This window comes from Scomber japonicus, chromosome 12 (assembly GCF_027409825.1).
Source record: "Scomber japonicus isolate fScoJap1 chromosome 12, fScoJap1.pri, whole genome shotgun sequence".
NCBI lineage: Eukaryota > Metazoa > Chordata > Actinopteri > Scombriformes > Scombridae > Scomber > Scomber japonicus.
The window spans coordinates 12,302,506-12,321,765 of NC_070589.1; the positions used below are offsets into that span (position 1 = coordinate 12,302,506).

The window sequence follows — 19,260 nt, forward strand, 5'->3', positions numbered from 1 at the left end:
ATCTTGGGGATCCATTTCTTTCAAAGAAAGAAATTTATTTATTTATTCTTAAGAAGCCAGCCTGGGGGTAACTCATTTTTATCTGGGAAATAATCACTGAGAGATCAGAATCATTCAAACTCAGATATCCCAACATTCTGGGATATTTGGTGGGATATCTGAGTTAGAATTATTCTGAAATATTGATTATAACGTGTGTAAATAAAGCTACCTTGACATGCAGACAGGTGCCACCTTCATCAAAACACATCACTTTGTATTTAAGCTTAACTGAGCATGTCCACTCTGAAGTCAGTATTACGTTAGGTTTAAATGACTTTACTCACTGCACTGTACTGCATACATAAGAAACTTGCATTGCATTACTAATGTGTGTGTGTGAATACACACACACGCGCATGCACGCACACACAAGGGGGAAATGACAGCTGCGCGGCTTGCATACGTACAGCATCCGACGTTTCTCTTTCTCTCTCTCTCCCTTAAGCAGCTGATGTACTTCCCCTGAATGATTTTTAAATACTCAAAAGACATCCAAACAAACATCAGCTTGCTGTGGCCGGCCATGTTTTCCGAGGTTGTGCAATGAAACGCATTTACCTCGGAAGTCGGAATTTCCAACCCGGATCTTTCCGAGTTCCGAGTGCAATCGAACGCAGCATAACATGCGACAGGCGTATTGTATTGCACCCACAAATTAAGTACCAGGCTAAGTGCTAGCCAGACTATTGATTGCTAAAGTTAGCGTCCCTAGCAACTATGAAGGTAGATTTGTGTCTTTATTATTCAATTAAAATTTTAAAATCACTTCAATCGAAAAAAACATTTTCAATCAAAGAAAAAAAGTGTTTGAATGCAAAAAAATATTTGAGACCCAAAAAATTGCATTTGAACACTTTTTCTTTGATTGAAAATGTTTTTTTCGATTGAAGTGATTTTAAAAAAAAATTGAAAATATGTTCTTTGATTGAATTAACCTTTTTTTGCATTTGGGCCTTATTATGGGTTGGACATTTGTGTCTTTATTATTCAATCCCCAAAATTAACTTTTTTTTTTTATTTGAATAATAAAGACACAAATCTACCTTCATAAGCAACACGACCAACACTAACACGCGGGGTGAGGAAAACCAGCCTATAACGCCAATATTTTGATCAGATACATTACAGCAACATTTATCATTCAATCATAAATGTTCACCCCCAAAAGCTCTATGCCATTTAACTAACAAAGTTACTCATCTCCAGACTAGCTTGTTGCGTTATCCAAACTGTTAAAGTAAGTGTAGTTATGAAATTATTACCTGAAGAAAAAAGCTCGTCGGGACAAGCCGTGATGTCCTCCAGAGCTAGGGTCTGGTACTGGCTCGACGTCGACGGCTGCGGCGGTGGAGCAGAGTCTTTCGTCCCCGGGTTACAACTATAAGCTGGCCGATGATCATGAATATTATCCAGCTGCGTGTACCATTTGTTGACCTTTCTGTTGGCACCGCTTCTGTTATTGTGGTCCTTAAGTTTCTTATAATCTTGTTTTAATTTTTTAAATTTTTCTCAACACTGTTTGGCTGTGTGGTGGATGCCCAATAAATCTAAATGTTCCGATATCGCTAAATAAATGTTCTCATTCCTCCAAGAGGACTCAAACCCCCGCTGTACCTCTTCGTTGCCATAAAAGGCCAGCCTAACCCTAATCCTAACCCATTTTTAAAGGGGTTTAGAGTTTGTTTGTTTTAAAAAGCCGGCTATTTAGGTTTTTAAAAATGCCGGCTATTTTGGAGATTTCTATTGACGTCACTTCCCGCCTTGAGTATTATCCAATCAGCAGTGACAACGACTTTCAGCTTTTCACTGTCCACCTCTTTGCTAAAATCCATTCTCATCAGATGGCTATACTCTCAAATTTTCGGGAATAATCCACCAAATAAACAACCAAAATAAAAATCTGAAATCAGATTTACCAGGGACCTTGAACACATCACGCGCAGCTCTTGCTGAGAAACACACCTGGATCAATCATGTCTGCAAATTCCCGGGCTGCTTACACCTTTAGAAGATATTACTCAGGGCTTCCCTCTTTGTTTTTATTCCGGAGGAACGTGTCCACATCCTGCGGGGTGTCAAAAGTCATGTTTTTGTTTTTTCCACCGTGCGTGATCCGGAGCTTAGCAGGGAACTGCAGGTCGTACCGGATCCCCTCTTCCCAGAGCTGTTGCTTCACCGCGTCATAAGCCTTTCTCTGGCGTTGCACTTCAGCGGAAAAGTCAGAAAAAAACCTCACTTGCTTGTTTCCATGCAAAATCTTGCCCTTTTCCTGCACGGCTTTCATCACGCGGACTTTGTGTTTGAAGTTTAAAAACTTCATTATCAGAGGTCTGGGGAGTGCATCTGGATTTGAAGACTTTAGAGGACCAGACGGGATGCGGTGAGCCCTCTCGATCCTCACCGGTGAAGGGAAGATCTCTGCTCCGAGGACGTCCGGGAGCCACCTCTCCAAGAAAGCTTCGGTATCCTTCCCCTCCGTGTTTTCTGGCAGGCCGATGAGACGAAGGTTAGAGCGACGTGAGCGATTCTCAAGATCCTCATTTTTCTCAGTGAGCGATCTCACTTTTGTCTCCAGCACCGTGACCCTGGACTTGAGCTGCACTGTTGTATCCTCAGTGTCACTGATTCGGCTTTCAGCTGCGATAAGTCGCCCCTTGATATCAACTAAATCCGTCTTGATAAGTTCAATACCATCCATGACTTCTTGGTGTCGCTTAGAATTTTCTGCTTTGAGAGATTCGATGGACACCAGCACAGCATCTTGATTTTGGGTATGTGTGCTTTGCTGGGTGGTTTCATAGGAGGCTGCCGCCGCTTCCATCTCACCGCTTTTGTTAGCAAGACTCATGCTAGTTTGAACAGCGATGCTAGTCGGTGAGGATCCAGTTGGTGGTAGTTTAGCTAGTGTTTGGCCTAGGCGTATTTTTGTTTTTTGTCATTCCTGGTGCAGTTTTGGATTGCGTGCCTCGATTTGGTGGCTAATAAGGACTTTAAAAGGGTGTATGTTGGTCAATTAGTCAAGAGACTTGTAGAGCACGTCCGTCTACCTCGCCGCCATAACCGGAAGCCGGGGACGCCGTTTTACTCTCCGCACAGACCACCAGGCATTGACAACACTGCTCAGCACAAAAGGAATCGGTCGAGCTGGAATGCGGGTTGCCCGCTGGTCTGCACGACTGCTCTGTTTTGACTATGATATTGTCTATCGACCAGGCTCCCAGAACTACACGGCTGATTGCCTGTCACGTCTTCCCTTGCCTGTGCCTTCTGACTCTATTCCAGATGCAGAACCCGAGATGGTGGCACAGATTTCTGCTACCCTGAGCTCCCTTCCAGTGGCCGACTTTGTCTCTGCTTGCTCTGCTTGTCCTGAACTGCCCGCCCTGCGCTCACAAATTGAGAGTGGTTGGCCTCCCTCCGCTAAATCAGTAAGTGGTCTACTGGCCCCATACTACACAATCAGAGATGAGCTCTCAGTCAAGGATAACTACATCATCAGAGGCTCAAGACTCATTGCACCACTCTCCTTACGACACACACTGATCACGCTTGCACATGAGAGTCATCAAGGGATCGTCCGCACAAAACAACGCCTGCGCAACCTCTACTGGTGGCCAAGAATGGACTCACACAAGTACAGTCTTGCATCGCTTCCTGTATACTCTGCCAGGCTAATGACAAAACAGCCTCTACTCGCTCTGTTCCTTTGCAACCAGTTCCACTGCCTGATGGGCCATGGAAGAAACTTGGCATTGACATTGTTGGACCCTTTGATACAGCAGTTCCTGCTTGCAGGTATGCCATCACACTGACAGACTATTACTCTAAGTGGCCTGAGCTGGCCTTTTCACGTACTGCCACTACTGCAGATGTTCTTCACTTCCTGACATCTGTATTCTGCCGTCATGGTAACCCAGAGAGCGTAGTCACAGATAATGGGCCACAGTTCACTTCTGCAGCTTTTGCCTCATTCCTGCACACCCAAGGTATCTCCCACAGTAGAACATCAGTCTACTATCCTGCTGCTAACGGAGCTGTTGAGAGATTCCATCGTGCTCTGAGAAGCTGCATTCAAACCGCCATTCAACAGTCACAACCATGGAAAGAGACTGTTATGAACTGGCTCCAGGTGTATCGTGCAACGCCACATGCTGCAACTTCAACGTCACCATATGAACTCCTCTATGGTAGTAGGAAGATGCACACCAAACTGGATGTTTTTCCCCTGCCGTCTGCCATGTCTCCGCTGGATGTTTCTGCTCGTCATGCAGTTCAGAGACATCAGGAAAAGATGCAGCATTACACTGATGCTAAACGTGGCACACGCATGCCTTCTTTCCGAGAAGTAGACAGAGTGAGGATAAGGAAGCCTCATCATGTCCCTAAAGCTCATCCCAGATTCACTTCCCCTGCAACTGTGAGGAAGAGAATAGGTCCAAACTCCTTCTTACTGAGTGATGGAAAGACTTGGAATGCTGCACATCTTGCCCACACTCCTCCGTTCGTTGGACAAGACTGTGACACATCTGGACTGCTACACAGGTGTTAGTCATTCCCCCTCTCACAAACAGCCATGTGTCAAACACAAGCCCAAGTGGCATAAGGACTATGACTAAACATTAGTGAAGGTTAAGTTAAGAGTAATTCTTTTATTGACAATGATGTGCACTAAAGCTACCTTATTCATGATACTCATGCTAATGGTACACAACAGTATTTGATTATTTGTGTTTAGTTCATGGCAGAGCTACAGCCATATTGCAGAAGGATTTACTTATTACGTTTTGTTTTCCTACTAGCATTCACTTTATATTGAGAATGTATTCTTTTACAGAGAGACGAGATGTTGTGTTCCCTGATTATATCAATGCTACTTTATAACACTAGGTGGCAGTGTCGTAAAGTAGTTACGGTTGTAACGTTGCAAGAGCGTAGAAGAAGAGATTCAAGATGGCGACTTCTGAACACGATGTTGTGTTGTACTGCCAACTAAGCTGTTAAGTAAACAGTATTGTATTCTACACTCTGGCCTTGTTATTTGCGTGCCGATACTACACACACCTTCTCGAACTCTCTGATCCTCCTCTGCCAACCAGCTCTTCACCCCATCTGCCAATTTAACCACCATGGGGTCAAGAGCTTTCAGCCGATCTGCCCCCCGCCTATGGAACTCTCTCCCACCTGACATTCGCACTTCTGACTGTCTCCACCTTTAAATCCCGCCTGAAAACACATCTATTCAGAGTGGCCTACTCTGTCTCCCACTGACTCTGCAATCTTATTCTTGTTTATTTATTGTACTAATGCACTTTGTAGTCACATTCATATTTATGCTTTATCTTTGCATGTGGTATCGCAGCTTATCATTGTTTATATATTTGCACTCCTTATTTGCAGGCTATATGCATGTTGGTTAATGACCCTGGCTCATTTTAACTGTATACAGAATAGACTGGTTGATATATTACGTATCTTGTGCTGTAGTACCTGAGAGTCCAGCAGAGGGCGTGTTGAGTCTAATATTAGAGCTCAAGGTCTATGTTAATTAGGTAGAAGAAGACATGCAGGAGTCATGTAGAAATTACCGAGTTCATTATTGTACGCTGCACGGGGTTCATTAAAGGAAATGAATGTCTAAGGAGTGGACATTTGATTCTTTTTTTGAAGATGCAACATCTTTTTGGCGACGAGGATTATTAAGGGGGAAGGAGGACGTCGAACGGACTTTGAAAGAAAGAACGTGACGGGAGCTGGCTAAAGGTTTGGCTAGCCTTCAGTGTATGCAGTTAGCATCTGGCTAAGAAGTGGAAAAATGGCTACAATAGGCACGCTAACTGCGTTTGACCCAAAGAATCAGACGTGGGATGAGTATACTGAAATACTCCAGCAGTTTTTCGCGGCTAATGGGATCGACGAGGCAGAAAAACAAGGAGCTATACTGATAAGTGTCGTCGGAGCAGCGACCTACAGCCTGATGCGAAACCTTCTAAGCCCGGCTAAGCCCAAAGACAAAACCTTCCAAGAGCTGGTACTCCTAATGAAAAATCACTTCGGTCCAAATCCCAGTGAAAGAAAAAATCCCAGGAGGTTCGCACTTTTAAAGGAGAAGGCAGAGAGTGTTACCGATGCAAAGGGACCAAGCACACAGCAGCAGACTGTAAGTACAAACAAAAAAAGAAAAATGTCATGCTTGCGGTAAAGTGGGACATCTTGCAAGAGCTTGTAGAAGCAAAGCTAAACTTAACCAGAAAAAGTATGGATCTGCAAGTGCAAAGAATGACAAAAAACAGAGTTCACACTACCATTCTCACAAAGAGGATAAAAGTAAAAGTGATAGCTCTGAAGAGGACTCTTTCACATTGAACTGTGTTAAGTGCAGAAAAGAGCACAAGAACAAACTGTACAGGTTGGGGCGTCGGAGTGTGGTGCATCTGAGAAAAGTAGACCCCTACACTGTGGATATGCAACTTGATGAAAAAAATGTAAACTTCAAAATAGACATGGGGTGTTGCCTAACAGTCATGAATGAAGAGACATTCAAAGCAACATGGAGACACACCAAACTCCCTAGTCTGCGGCCCATCAAAATCAAGCTGGAAACTTATACAGGAGATCATGTTAAGGTGATTGGAGCAACGCTTGTCAGCGTCAGATACAAGCAGCAGAAAAGAAATCTGCCCCTTGTGGTGGTCGAAGGAGACGGCCCCAGCTTGCTAGGACGAGGCTGGCTAGAGGAGATAAACCTGGACTGGAGAGAAATAAAAAAACAGTCGTAAAGACAACGAAAAAAACACTACAGCAAATGGGAGAATGTTTTCAAAGAGGAGTTGGGCACCCTGAAAGGCATGAAAGCAGCGATCCATGTGGAAGGTGATGCCACCCCACGCTTCTTCCATCCACGGTCTGTTCCCTTTGCCATGCGAGCCAAAGTCGAAGAGGAAATAGACATACTGTTGCAAGAGGGCATCATCTCGCCCGTGAAATACGCTGAATGGGCAGCACCAGTTGTGCCACTCCTGAAGCCGACAGGGACTATAAGGCTATGTGGAGATTACAAGCTTACAGTGAATACAGTGGCTTCTCTGGAACAGTATCCAATACCCAAAATGGAGGACCTGTTTGCAGAGCTTTCAGGAGGGAAGCAATTCTCCAAACTGGATATGAGCCACGCTTACCAGCAAATTCTCCTTGATGATGAATCAAAAAAGTATGTGACAGTGAACACGCCACGAGGGCTGTTCACATACAACAGACTGCCTTTTGGAGTGGCATCTGCACCAGCCATCTTCCAGAGGACCATGGAAGGCCTCTTGAAGGGGATACCTCATGTAGTGGTTTATTTGGACGACATCTTGGTGAGCGGGGTGGATGAGGCAGACCAGCTACAGAACCTGGAGGAAGTGTTGATCATGTTGGAGGAGGCTGGGTTGCGGCTCAAAAGAAGCAAGTGCGCCTTCATGCAAGAAGAGGTGGAGTACTTGGGGCACATTGTGGATGCACAGGGGCTCCACCCAGTGGAAAAAAAAGTCAAAGCGATCAGAGATGCCCCTACTCCCACAAATGTGACCGAACTGAAAGCATACTTGGGGTTGCTAAATTACTACAATAAATTCCTTCCCAACCTGTCGACCCTGTTAGCACCCCTGCATGAACTTTTGAGACATGAAGTGCGCTGGACATGGCAAAAGAAACAAGAGGAAGCTTTCAAAAAATCAAAGGACCTGTTGAACTCAGCAGATGTGTTAGTCCATTACTCTGCTGACCGAGAGTTAGTTCTCTCATGTGATGCATCACCATACGGCGTGGGCGCCGTGTTGTCACACAAGATGGGTGATGGCAGCGAAAGACCCCTCGGGTTTATGTCACACACACTCTCCCCTGCTGAGAAGAGGTATTCTCAGCTTGACAAGGAAGGCTTAGCACATATTCATATATAGTCATATTCGGAATCAAGAAATTCCACAAATACTTGTATGGCCGAGTTTTCACTATTTACACAGATCACAAACCGCTGATTTCACTCTTCAATAACAAAAAGCCTATACCTCAGATGGGCTCACCGAGAGTGCAAAGATGGGCTGTGACATTGAGCGCTTATGGGTACAACATCATGTACAAGCCAGGCAAACACCATGCAAATGGGATGCACTCAGCAGGTTGCCTGTGCCTGACACAGCGCCCGAAAAAGAGATGACTGAGCAAGTTTTGATGATGGATGTACTGGATGACACACTAGTTGACACCACACAAATCAAACGCTGGACAGCTAAAGATGTCATCTTGTCCCAAGTCCATGAGTACACCTTGAAAGGCTGGCCTGCTCAGACAGAGGCTTGCTTTAAGCCATATCAACAGAGGAAAATGGAATTAAGTGTGAGGGATGGTTGTGTGCTCTGGGGCGCCAGAGTAATTATCCCCACCAAAGGCAGAGACATAATACTGAAACTCCTGCACCAGACCCATACAGGCATGTCAAAGATGAAAGGCTTGGCAAGGTCATATGTATGGTGGCCAGGTATGGATGAGAACATTGAAAGAGAAGTGCAGTCATGTGAGGAGTGTCAGAAACACCACAAGTCACCACCTACTGCACCATTACACCCGTGGGAATGGCCAGAGTCACCGTGGTCCAGGATTCATGTGGACTACGCGGGGCCTTTCCTTGGTGAGATGTTTCTGATCATTGTGGATGCTCATTCCAAGTGGATGGACATTTACCCTGTGAAATCACCTACATCACAGGCTACCATTGAGAAACTGCGATAGAGTTTCAGTGTGTTTGGCTTACCTAAAATGTTGGTATCAGACAATGGAACATGTTTCACAAGTGCTGACTTTGAGTCATTCATGAAGCAAAATGGCATTGATCATGTGAGGTCAGGACCTTTCCACCCGTCTTCCAATGGTCTGGCAGAGAGGGCAGTCCAGACCTTCAAGGAGGGGATGAAGAAAGTAAAAGGTGACACACTGCAAACCAGACTGTCAAGATTTCTGTTCAGTTATCGCATCACGCCACATGCAACAACAGGCTTGTCACCTGCAGAGTTGATGATGTCGCAGAGACTCAGATCAGCTTTAGACTTGCTCATGCCTGATGTGAAAACAAAAGTGCAGCAAAAACAACTGAAACAGTAAGAGAATCATGACACCAAGAAAAGACTGAGAAGTTTTGCACCAGGGGACAATGTGTTCATCAGGAATTACCCCTATGGCCCAAAGTGGATCCCAGCAGTCATCACAAGCTCATCAGGTCCAGTGTCATACATCGTTACCATCGGAAATGGTCAAACTCTGAAGCGACACGTGGATCAGGTGAGAGCAAGATTGGCAGACACTGTTCCCAGCGAACCGGACAGCGAGCGGGAGCCACTGCCGGAAACAGAAGCAGGCTCCGAGGGCTGCTTGCCTTCAGTGATGGACACAACACCACAATCTCCATCATCTGAGCCACAGGAGCTTCAACCTGCTCCAGAGACTCAGGCTCAAACAGACTCCTCAGTTGCACCAGTGTTGCGACAGTCCCAAAGAGAGAGACGTTCACCTGAGGGTCTCAAAGACTTTGTTAGATAGAGTGAGATCTTTCCAGGAATAGAGCAACAATATGCTCTGATCTCACAGGAAGGACATACCTTCCTAGTTAGAGAAAAAAAATTGTTCTATTGTCATATGTTGATGATTGTTATGCCTTATTCAGAGTAAGCATTTACCTTTTCAGACAAGGAGGAGTTGTTATCTTAAGAATAGACTGGTTGATATATTACGTATCTTGTGCTGTAGTACCTGAGAGTCCAGCAGAGGGCGTGTTGAGTCTAATATAGAGGTCAAGGTCTATGTTAATTAGGTAGAAGAAGACATGCAGGAGTCATGTAGCAATTACGGAGTTCATTATTGTACGCTGCACGGGGTTCATTAAAGGAAATGAACGTATGTCTAAGGAGTGGACATTTGATTCTTTTTGTGAAGATGCAACATTGCACTAAATGTCACCTGATTTATATAGTTTGATGTACTGTTGTTATATGTGCCTTGTAAGGTGACCTTGAGTGCTTTGAAAGGCGCCTTTAAATAAAATGCATTATTATTATTTATTATTATCCATGCTGTCATAAGCATGATATCAGTGATATCACTGGTAATAAGTACATTACATCCATTATTTATTTTACAGAAGAGAGCAATTAGAATAATTCACAACGCTGGTTTTCAGGATCATACAAACACACTGTTCTTACAGTCAAAAATACTAAAACTTGCAGAGCAGGTAGAATTACAAACTGCACAAATTATGTTTCAGGCAAAGAATAATCAACTACCAGGAAATATTCAAAGATTGTTCACTGAAAGAGAGGGTTGCTATAACTTCAGGGGATTGTTTAAATGTAACTGTGTTAGGATGCGTACGACGAGGAGAAGTTTTTGTATTTCTGTCTGTGGGGTGAGATTATGGAACATTATTTATTATTATTATTATTATTATTTCCAAATATAATACAGTTTAAAAAGAGGTATAAAGAAATTATTTTTATGAGGTACAGGGATGGAGGTGTTTAAGTGACTCAGGTGCACGTTGTTTGTATGTTGTACGTACGTAAGTATATCTATCTATGCATGAATGTGTACATGTGTGGATGTGTATGTTTATGTGCATGTATGTATGTATATATGTGTATGTGTGTATGTATGTATGTACGTATGTATGTATGTATGTATATGTGTGTATGTATGTATGTATATGTGTATGTACGTATGTATGTATGTATGTATATATGTGTATGTGTGTATGTATGTATGTATATGTGTATGTACGTATGTATGTATGTATGTACATATGTGTATGTATTTTTGATGGAAAAAATGGAAAAATGTAGCAATGATTTATAATATTGATAACAGTAAATATAGATGTAAATATTGACATTACATATAATATTAGTAAGAATTATAGGATGCTATGAATTAATAATTAAATTAGGAGCTAGCAAGCACTGATTTAAGAAGTAGGGGTGGAATTCAATAAGTGTTGACTTCTTCCCACTCCCTTTCGAATGTGGTTGACAGTGCATTGCATCATATTTTCTGTCAGGTGTAAGTTCACTGTTTTCAGTGAGAACATTGTGCTTTCTTTTTTTTGTGTTGTTTTTGTTTAGTTTTTTAGTTGTTTTTTTTCTTCTATCACACATTCGAAATAAAAATAATCTAATCTAATCTAATTAGCTTTAAAATCATTAAAAGGACAAATGAGTACAAATGAAAGATTAAAATGTAAAGTGCTTTAAAAGAGCTCAATCATAAGCACAGGAGAAGAGAAGTGTTTTTAACCTGGATTTAAAAATGTTCACAGTTGGGGCTGATTTCAGTTCTGCTGGTAGTTTGTTCCAGTTGTGTAAAAGCTGCTTCACCATGTTTAGTTTGAACTCTGGGCTCAACTATCTGACCTGAGTCAGATAGAGTCACAGTCAGAGTTTATATTCTACTAACATGTCATTCATGTATTCTGGACCTAAACCATTCAGTGATTTGTAGACCAGTAACAGAACTTTTATCAATCAATCAATCAATCAATCTTTATTTATATAGCACTAAATCACAACAAAGTTATCTCAAGGCACTTTACACATAGAGCAGGTTCTAAACCTCTTCAGGTTTTAACTTTAAAGAGACCCAACATTCCCACATGAGCAACAGTGGCGAGAAAAAACTCCCTTTTAACAGGAAGAAACCTCAGGCAGAACCGGACTCAGAAGTGGGCGGACATCTGCCTCGACCGGTTGGGGTTGAGAGGAGAGAAAGGAAGGATAGAGGAGAGAAGCACAATGAAAATCAACAATGATGCTAGAAGGTCCGGGATTGGAATCCGTCATCCGGACGTCTACAGGCCCAGATTACCTGTGAGACGAGAAAGCACAGACAACTCCGGGGAAGGGAACTTTTACTGTTGGGCTCTACTTCTCAGACTACAACCCTACTGCTCAAATACTTTCAACTGTACTTTTTGAGTAGTTAAGTGTCAAAGTCCATTCCAGACATCAGAAGGCCTTTTCATCTAATTTTGATGTAGGATTAAAAACATTTCTTCCATAAATCCATTTTTGGAGTCAGTAGGCTACTGCTGGACCTATTGTGGAACTTTATGAATTACTAATCATTTCTAGAATAATTAATAATAGTATTAGAAGTAAACTTTTTCCCTGCTCCAAGCACCTGTAGCACATCAAAATCCAAGCAGTGGGTGGCTTGGAGTTCTTGTGTAAATGTGCGTCTAAAGCCATGCCATGAGAGATCAAGCAATTGTTGCGCAAGCATGCATGCCATTTTTATATTCTGATGATTCCACACTAATAAATACTTGCTCAGCATTCCCAATTCGCAGTATTTATTCTTGGGTAACTGGCATCACATTAGAGTGAGTGTCTTTAGCAAAAGAGATGTTTTATGTCTGGCAATGTAAAACAAATAATACAAATTACAAAACATGACCTGGATAAAAAATGAAGATTAAATTAATCATTATAAACACATGTACTTTACAGGAATCTGCCCACACAGATGGAAAAAAGCTCAAGCCTTAATTCAAGAAAAACTAAACAAATACCACATATTGTATGAGTCATGGGTAACAATGTTTGTTAGTTCAAGATTTTAAAAACACCTGCCTGACCCCCCATGCCCTCTGTTAGGGCCAGACAAAATACACCTTTGTCTTCTTTATTTAAAAATTGACTCTGGTTACCCCATGATTCCAGTGTGGAATAAAAGTTAAAGTTGACATTTACATAAGTTATAGTACGGAAGGATATTCTATTCCTCTTGTAATATGAATCAAGTCACAAGTTGGGTAATTGTTGTGATCTTCATGACTATTTAGGACTGTTTCAATCAACGGCAAGCTTACTTTACATGTTATATTAATGAATTACATTTTTTTTAAGTATATTTTTTTGCCTTCAATGGACAGACAAGTGGAGAGAGACAGGAAACTGGAGGCAGAGAGAGGGGAATGACATGCAGGATAGGACCGCTCGGTGCGGGATTCGAACTGGGGTGACCTGCAGTGAGGAAAACACCACCACACATTTTATATTACAGTTTTTTCCCATTGGTTTGGCTCATTTCTTGAAACAGAAATTACATTCTCAAAACAACATGGACAAACCTCCAAACCACTTGGCAATTGTTCACAACAGAATTGTATTTCTCATTGATTTAATCACTTTGCAAATGTCTTTGTACATCTTTGCAAAGTACAGGTAGCCTACAGTTAGCACAGTTAGCCTACATTTAGCACAATTTCCAAGTGAATAGATCCTGTTGATCTAAACTGATTGATTGATTCTCAGTCTAATGGTTGTTCTCTCCAAAACATGTCAGCATCATTTCATTCTATAAGTCATCACATGCAAAATAGTCTGTTCAATTGTCAAAATAAGTCAAGAACCTAATACCATGAATATCATATATGAATCTCTTGGAACATTTGATAAATTGATTAGAGTAATTGACAGTCAGGTGAAAATAGAACTTGACTAAGGAAGGAGGAGTTTCACACATCTCAGATGACCAATCAAAGAATATGTTTAGTTACCTGACAGATGCTGTCCATGATAGTGAATGCTGCCAAACATGTATATATAGAGCTTGACCAGGACTAGTACAATTTGTGAACATGGAGGCACCTGGCCAAGTAAATGAACAAGGGCAACTGCCTGCTCGAGGAAGAGGAAGAAGAAGAGGAGGAGGAGTAAGGGTGCGTGGTGGTAGAATAGGGGGAACAGGTCGAGGAGCAAGAAGACACCATGCTGTTCCAGATGAAATTCAGGCCACACTTATAGACCATATTATCAACCAGTGGCTCTGATTTGATCCCTGAAAATGAGAGAGGTTTCGTAGGGCCTCACCTACCAAAGTATGTAATTGTATGGGACAATGTGAATTTCCACCGTGGCCCGCTCATCAGAGCCTGGTTCACTACTCATCCAAGGATGGTCATGGTGTTCCTACCACCTTACTCTCCTTTCCTCAATCCTATTGAGGAGTTTTTCTCCGCTTGGAGGTGGAGAGTGTATGAGCATCAGACTCAAAATCAGAGGTCCTTGCTCCATGCAATGGACGCTGCTTGTGATGATATTACAGGAGAACAGTGCAGGGGATGGTTGCGACATGCACGCCGTTTCTTCCCTCATTGCATCGCAAGGGAGAATATACGCTGTGATGTGGACGAGAATCTGTGGCCAGACAGACAGCAGCATGTGGATGGCCAGGAGGGTGAGGATGATGGCCAGGAGAGGGAGGGTGAGGACAGCGACCAGTGAAGAAATGTTAGTTTTGAATCTCCAGCTTTATTTACAGCACTGTAGGCCACATATAATTTTCCTTGTTTTTTGCGTGTATGTGTTTATATTACAGTATATTGTGCAGTATACATTTTCTTTTAACTCTGATGTATGGAAGTTACTTCATGTGTGTGAATAAAAATGGTTACAATTTCCTTGGCAGTATGAGTGCAATGTGTGAAGTCAAACCTTGGAGGGTACTCTTACCGTAAAGTCCTATTTTTTTCTTCTTTTTTCAGTTTTATACACAATTGTATTCTGTTGGCTAGACAAAAAACTAGTACAGTAACCATTGTGAATGAAGGACTGGGCTAAGACTGAGAGGTGGACATAAGTGATATTTCAATGGTCCTCTGCCATAGTGACAAAACATATAACCATTTTGACTTGCAGTGCTCACACAATGCCAAAGGGACAATGCATTTTGGGGGCACTGATTATTTATATGAGAAAGAAATTTAGTTTTGACACATGAGTGAACTGTTTTGGGAGAGATATTATAGTCAATTTGATTGATTACCTAAACTCAGTAATCTTAAAATACGAGACGGAGAACAGAAGTCGTCGAACAACCAACTGGGATCTTTATTCAGCAACAGATACAAACATCAACGAACGGCAAAACAGCAAAACAGCCCCGAGGCACGCCCTTACAGACCCTTTATACCATTGATTGCGTATGGTGTCGTGCGTCATTGTGTTTGTGCACCAGGTCAAGTTGACCTGGCATGTTCAGGCTAATATTCAGTTCCTGGAATTCTATTCTTTTTTTTTTAAGTATATTTTTGGGCTTTTTCGCCTTTAATGTACAGGACAGTGGAGATAGAGAGGAAACAGGAGGCAGAGAGAGGGGGAATGACACACAGGATAAGACCACTCGCCTCAGGATTCAAACCGGGGTAGCCTGCAACGAGGACTATAGCCTCAACACATGGGGCGGGTGCTCTACCCGCTGAGCTATGTTCAACCCCGGAATTCTATTCTTAAATGGTGGTGGCCAGATTTTCCTGGAATACTAGATATGGTGAAAAACAACTCCTTACAAGGAGTTGATGGAGTAAGGCCTGAGCAATCTACTAACCTTTCGCCTCTACTGGTGTTTTCCTCGTTCTCCTTTCTGATACACACAAATGTAGGATTTGCTTCTACAATATGAGCTTTTGGAGGTGAACCATGGTTTTGTGCTGAACCATCCAGGTTATTTTGGCACCAAGCACCAAGAGTGTTGAGAACGTCCAGTCTGTTTCGAGAAATGAACCAAAGCAATTGAGAAGGATCTTTTGCCTTTTGGTGGCACTGACTATTTATATGGGAAAGGAATTTAGTATTGAAGCATGAGTGAACAGTTTTGGGAGAGATATGAGCTTTTGCAAGTGAACTATGTTGTTGTGCTGAACTGTAAGACTGTTCTGCCAAATGATCTTAGAGTTTTGAGAATGTAATTTCTGTTTCAAGAAATGAGCCAAACCAATGGAAAAAACTGAAATTTATTTTATTTTTTTTAAGTATATTTTTTTGCCTTCAATGGACAGACAAGTGGAGAGAGACAGGAAACTGGAGGCAGAGAGAGGGGAATGACATGCAGGATAGGACCGCTCGGTGCGGGATTCGAACTGGGGTCGCCTGCAGCGAGGACTGAGCTTAACACCACCACACATTTTATATTAATTTGTCAAAAGATATTTTACCTTATTAGATAGATAGATAGATGGATAGATAGATAGATAGATAGATGATAGATAGATAGATAGATAGATAGATAGATAGATAGATAGATAGATAGATAGATAGATAGATAGATAGATAGATAGATAGATGATTTGTTGATCTTATAATCAAGGTCATCACAGTATTTGCTGAATATTGCAACATATGGGGAAATAAATGTGATGAAAATAATATCTGCTGAAAGCCAGCATCAGCAAATTAGGAAGTGAATTTGGACATACCTTAAATGCACTTTCACCATACTCTGTGTTAAGATTGCTGCATTTGGCCCATGCAAGCAAAAATTTGGACATGCTTCCTCATTCTACGAAATTGCTTCAAAATATTGATTATTCAGCTTACTCTTAGAAAAGGGCATCATAATCCAAATCCAACAGCCAAGCCCCTGCCCCCACACATTGATCAATCAGCTGTTTATAAAAGCATTACAGTAACTGATAGAAGAAGACAGTTTCCAGTAAGAGGTGCAATGGCTGGCGGTTCTGTCTTTATTTGGGTTGCCCTCCTCTCCTGTGGCTTCCAAACATCTGGCAGCAGGCATGGTAAGCAACAATAACCCATCCACATTAGTGAGCACCCAATTGATATACATGTTTTAAATTCTCACAGCTACATTCAATTCAATTCCTAGCTGATTTTTTCTTGTTTTTTGTCAAACATCTGTCCTTCTAGATGTGAAAACTGCAGACAATCACACAAGAAATCCACAGCTGGACCATATCATTTTTCAGATCCCAGTGAGTTCCCCAGACTGTCACTTGTCAGATGAGATAAACATATTCATATAAACAATTTGATACAGTTTGATAACTGTGTCCTCTCCTGTTGACTAAACAGCATTGATCACAGCGGTATAAATGTAACGATATGTCACAAATACTGTTCAGGCTTATACATCTCTCAAGTGATTCAATATCAATATATCAATTAAAATGATTTTTAAAGTTGACTTTTTAAATTTATTTTAATTAATTCTTAATGTTTTGTTCTCTTACAGTCAGATATTGACGAAACATGCCCTGGTGAGTGTTTCATTGTACTTATAACTAACAATACATACATATTGTGTGATTGTATGTGTGTACTTACCAGTTACAGTGACAGGGTTGCGGTACTGAGGAGGCAGCTTTTGTATGTTGATAGTAGTTAGTTAACACTGTTGAATGAGATAAAAGTAACTATTTTCATTGCAGTTGTGCACCATAAGTCAAGGCTGACATAGAGTACTAACTTCAACAGCCAACTGTGGAAACACATTATAATGCAGACTTGACATTTTACATTGCTCTCATGCCTTGTCTTTGTCAGGTGTGAAGGAACAGCTTACGTCCCTTAACAGTCAGGCAACACGCCGCTACAACCAACTAGGTTAGTATACATCCTTTTAGGAGTTGTTGGCTAGCTTGTATCTCTGATTTAACCCCTGATCTTTCAAACAGATGGGGAAGCATTTGAGCTGAGGAGCATGGTCAGACTGCTCAATCTGAAGCTTGCAACATGCAGTGCGACAGCCTCAGCTATTACTAACTGTAAGCATTTTATTGTCAATCCTTCTCTACATATCTGCCACATGCGGAAGTGATACACACAACATAAATACACATTAAAATGTATGTTTAATTCCTTGACAGCTTATCAAGACCAGCTGTACAATAAAATGAAAAGGCAGCTGCAGACATATGATAGTGAGACATTTCAGAGTAAGTCTTCTGTGTTTTGTAGCACATGTCACACACCGCCATTTCTTCCAATTTTTTTCATCGCCTAATAATGCCAAACTTCTTTCTAGTTCTGAACTTCATCACACTCACCAGGGAGGTGAATGCATTAAGGAGGAAGATTGAAACGGCTGCTTCTAATTCTACTCAAAGTGCTATTGACACTACAGGTGAGTGCTGTTCCACTATTTTGTTCTATATCTGCTGGCGAAATTTTGCAGCCTCAATATTATTTTTACCTATAAATATTTGAACTTTGACCCAGCTGTTTGATATTCTATAATGCTAATCCCGTAGATTCTGTTAGCTTTGTTTCATATCTAAACTTGTGCCTCCAGTGCTGCAGAGACAGCTGCAAGAGAAGATCGATGAACTCCAGCATAAGAAGGAGCAGATTGAGGAAACCCTCTCAAACGCAGCACTCAGTAAGTGCACTTAAAAAAACAAGCCTTCATTAGACATTTGTATAACAGCCGTAAACAGCAACAAATCTCAAGGGCAGATCTTATTATGATTTTTGCCAACTCATTAGCTATTCACAAATGGTTGATTTGTTTTTATGTGCATGTTCAGTTTTTCAGATCGTCTCACTGCAAAATCAGATCTGGGATTTAGAGCAGGAAGAGTCAAGAAGAGGAGAAATCAGTCTTCAGCCCAACCAGAGGATGCAGGGTAAATTGTTGTAACTACCTGCATGTTTAGTTGTAAGACTATGTAACCCTTAAGACGAGACATAACTCACTAATAAAACATTGAATTCATAACAAAACACACTTTTGCTCAGTTCAGTTCACTCAAGGTTTTTTTCTGCTACAGTCTGACTTTGTCCAGTATGGTAAATATTACTTTATAATGAACATCATTTTCTTTCTTAATCATTTATATTATACCTAAGCATTTATCATTATTTCATTCTGGCCACTTATTTCTGCATTGGCTGATGCTCAAAAAGAGTTACAGTGTTGCTTTAACATCCTATCACTTTATACCACCTTGATATTTATAAATGTCATTCTGCAGGAATCCATCTGTTTTTTATAGTAATGATTCACTTTCTGCTCATTTCCATCAGCTCTACAAGGACAACTGGACCGGCTCATCAGTGAGCTGAGGGAAAAAGGAGACCCCAATTCAGCTTGTCAGTACATCTCTCCACACCATTTATAATTTGCAATGTCAAAGTTTCTGTATCAAACATTTCCTGACATATTCTCTGTTGGTCCTCCAGTGCTAGAGCTGATTTCTGTGCACAGTACGATTACAGTGACTCAGAGGATCCTCACTCTCCACATTGAGAAATCCAGAACGAATGCTGCTGGTAAGTAATTATTCTGTACTTCTTGAGATCTCATAGTGTTGTAGACCTTGTCTTGTTATCAGTGGTGATCTGTTAGAGATTTTAGAGACAGGTTTAACTTTGGATAGTTCTGTCATTAATATAT

The 19,260-nt window shown here is 41.5% G+C and overlaps 1 protein-coding gene and 1 pseudogene across 1 annotated transcript; both read left to right on the plus strand.

Moving 5' to 3' along the window:
• Positions 1-6,611: 6,611 nt before the first annotated feature.
• Positions 6,612-9,612, plus strand: LOC128369599 (uncharacterized protein K02A2.6-like; annotated as a pseudogene).
• A 6,950-nt stretch (positions 9,613-16,562) lies between these two features.
• On the plus strand, positions 16,563-19,212 carry LOC128369600 (centrosome-associated protein CEP250-like). The gene is made up of 12 exons (XM_053330676.1): positions 16,563-16,642; positions 16,773-16,837; positions 17,098-17,122; positions 17,409-17,468; positions 17,540-17,629; positions 17,732-17,800; positions 17,890-17,988; positions 18,157-18,243; positions 18,392-18,490; positions 18,891-18,956; positions 19,047-19,136; positions 19,199-19,212. Exons 1-12 carry the CDS (start codon positions 16,570-16,572, stop codon positions 19,210-19,212), a joined length of 837 nt encoding a protein of 278 aa, XP_053186651.1. The 5' UTR covers positions 16,563-16,569.
• The last annotated feature ends 48 nt before the right edge of the window (positions 19,213-19,260 follow it).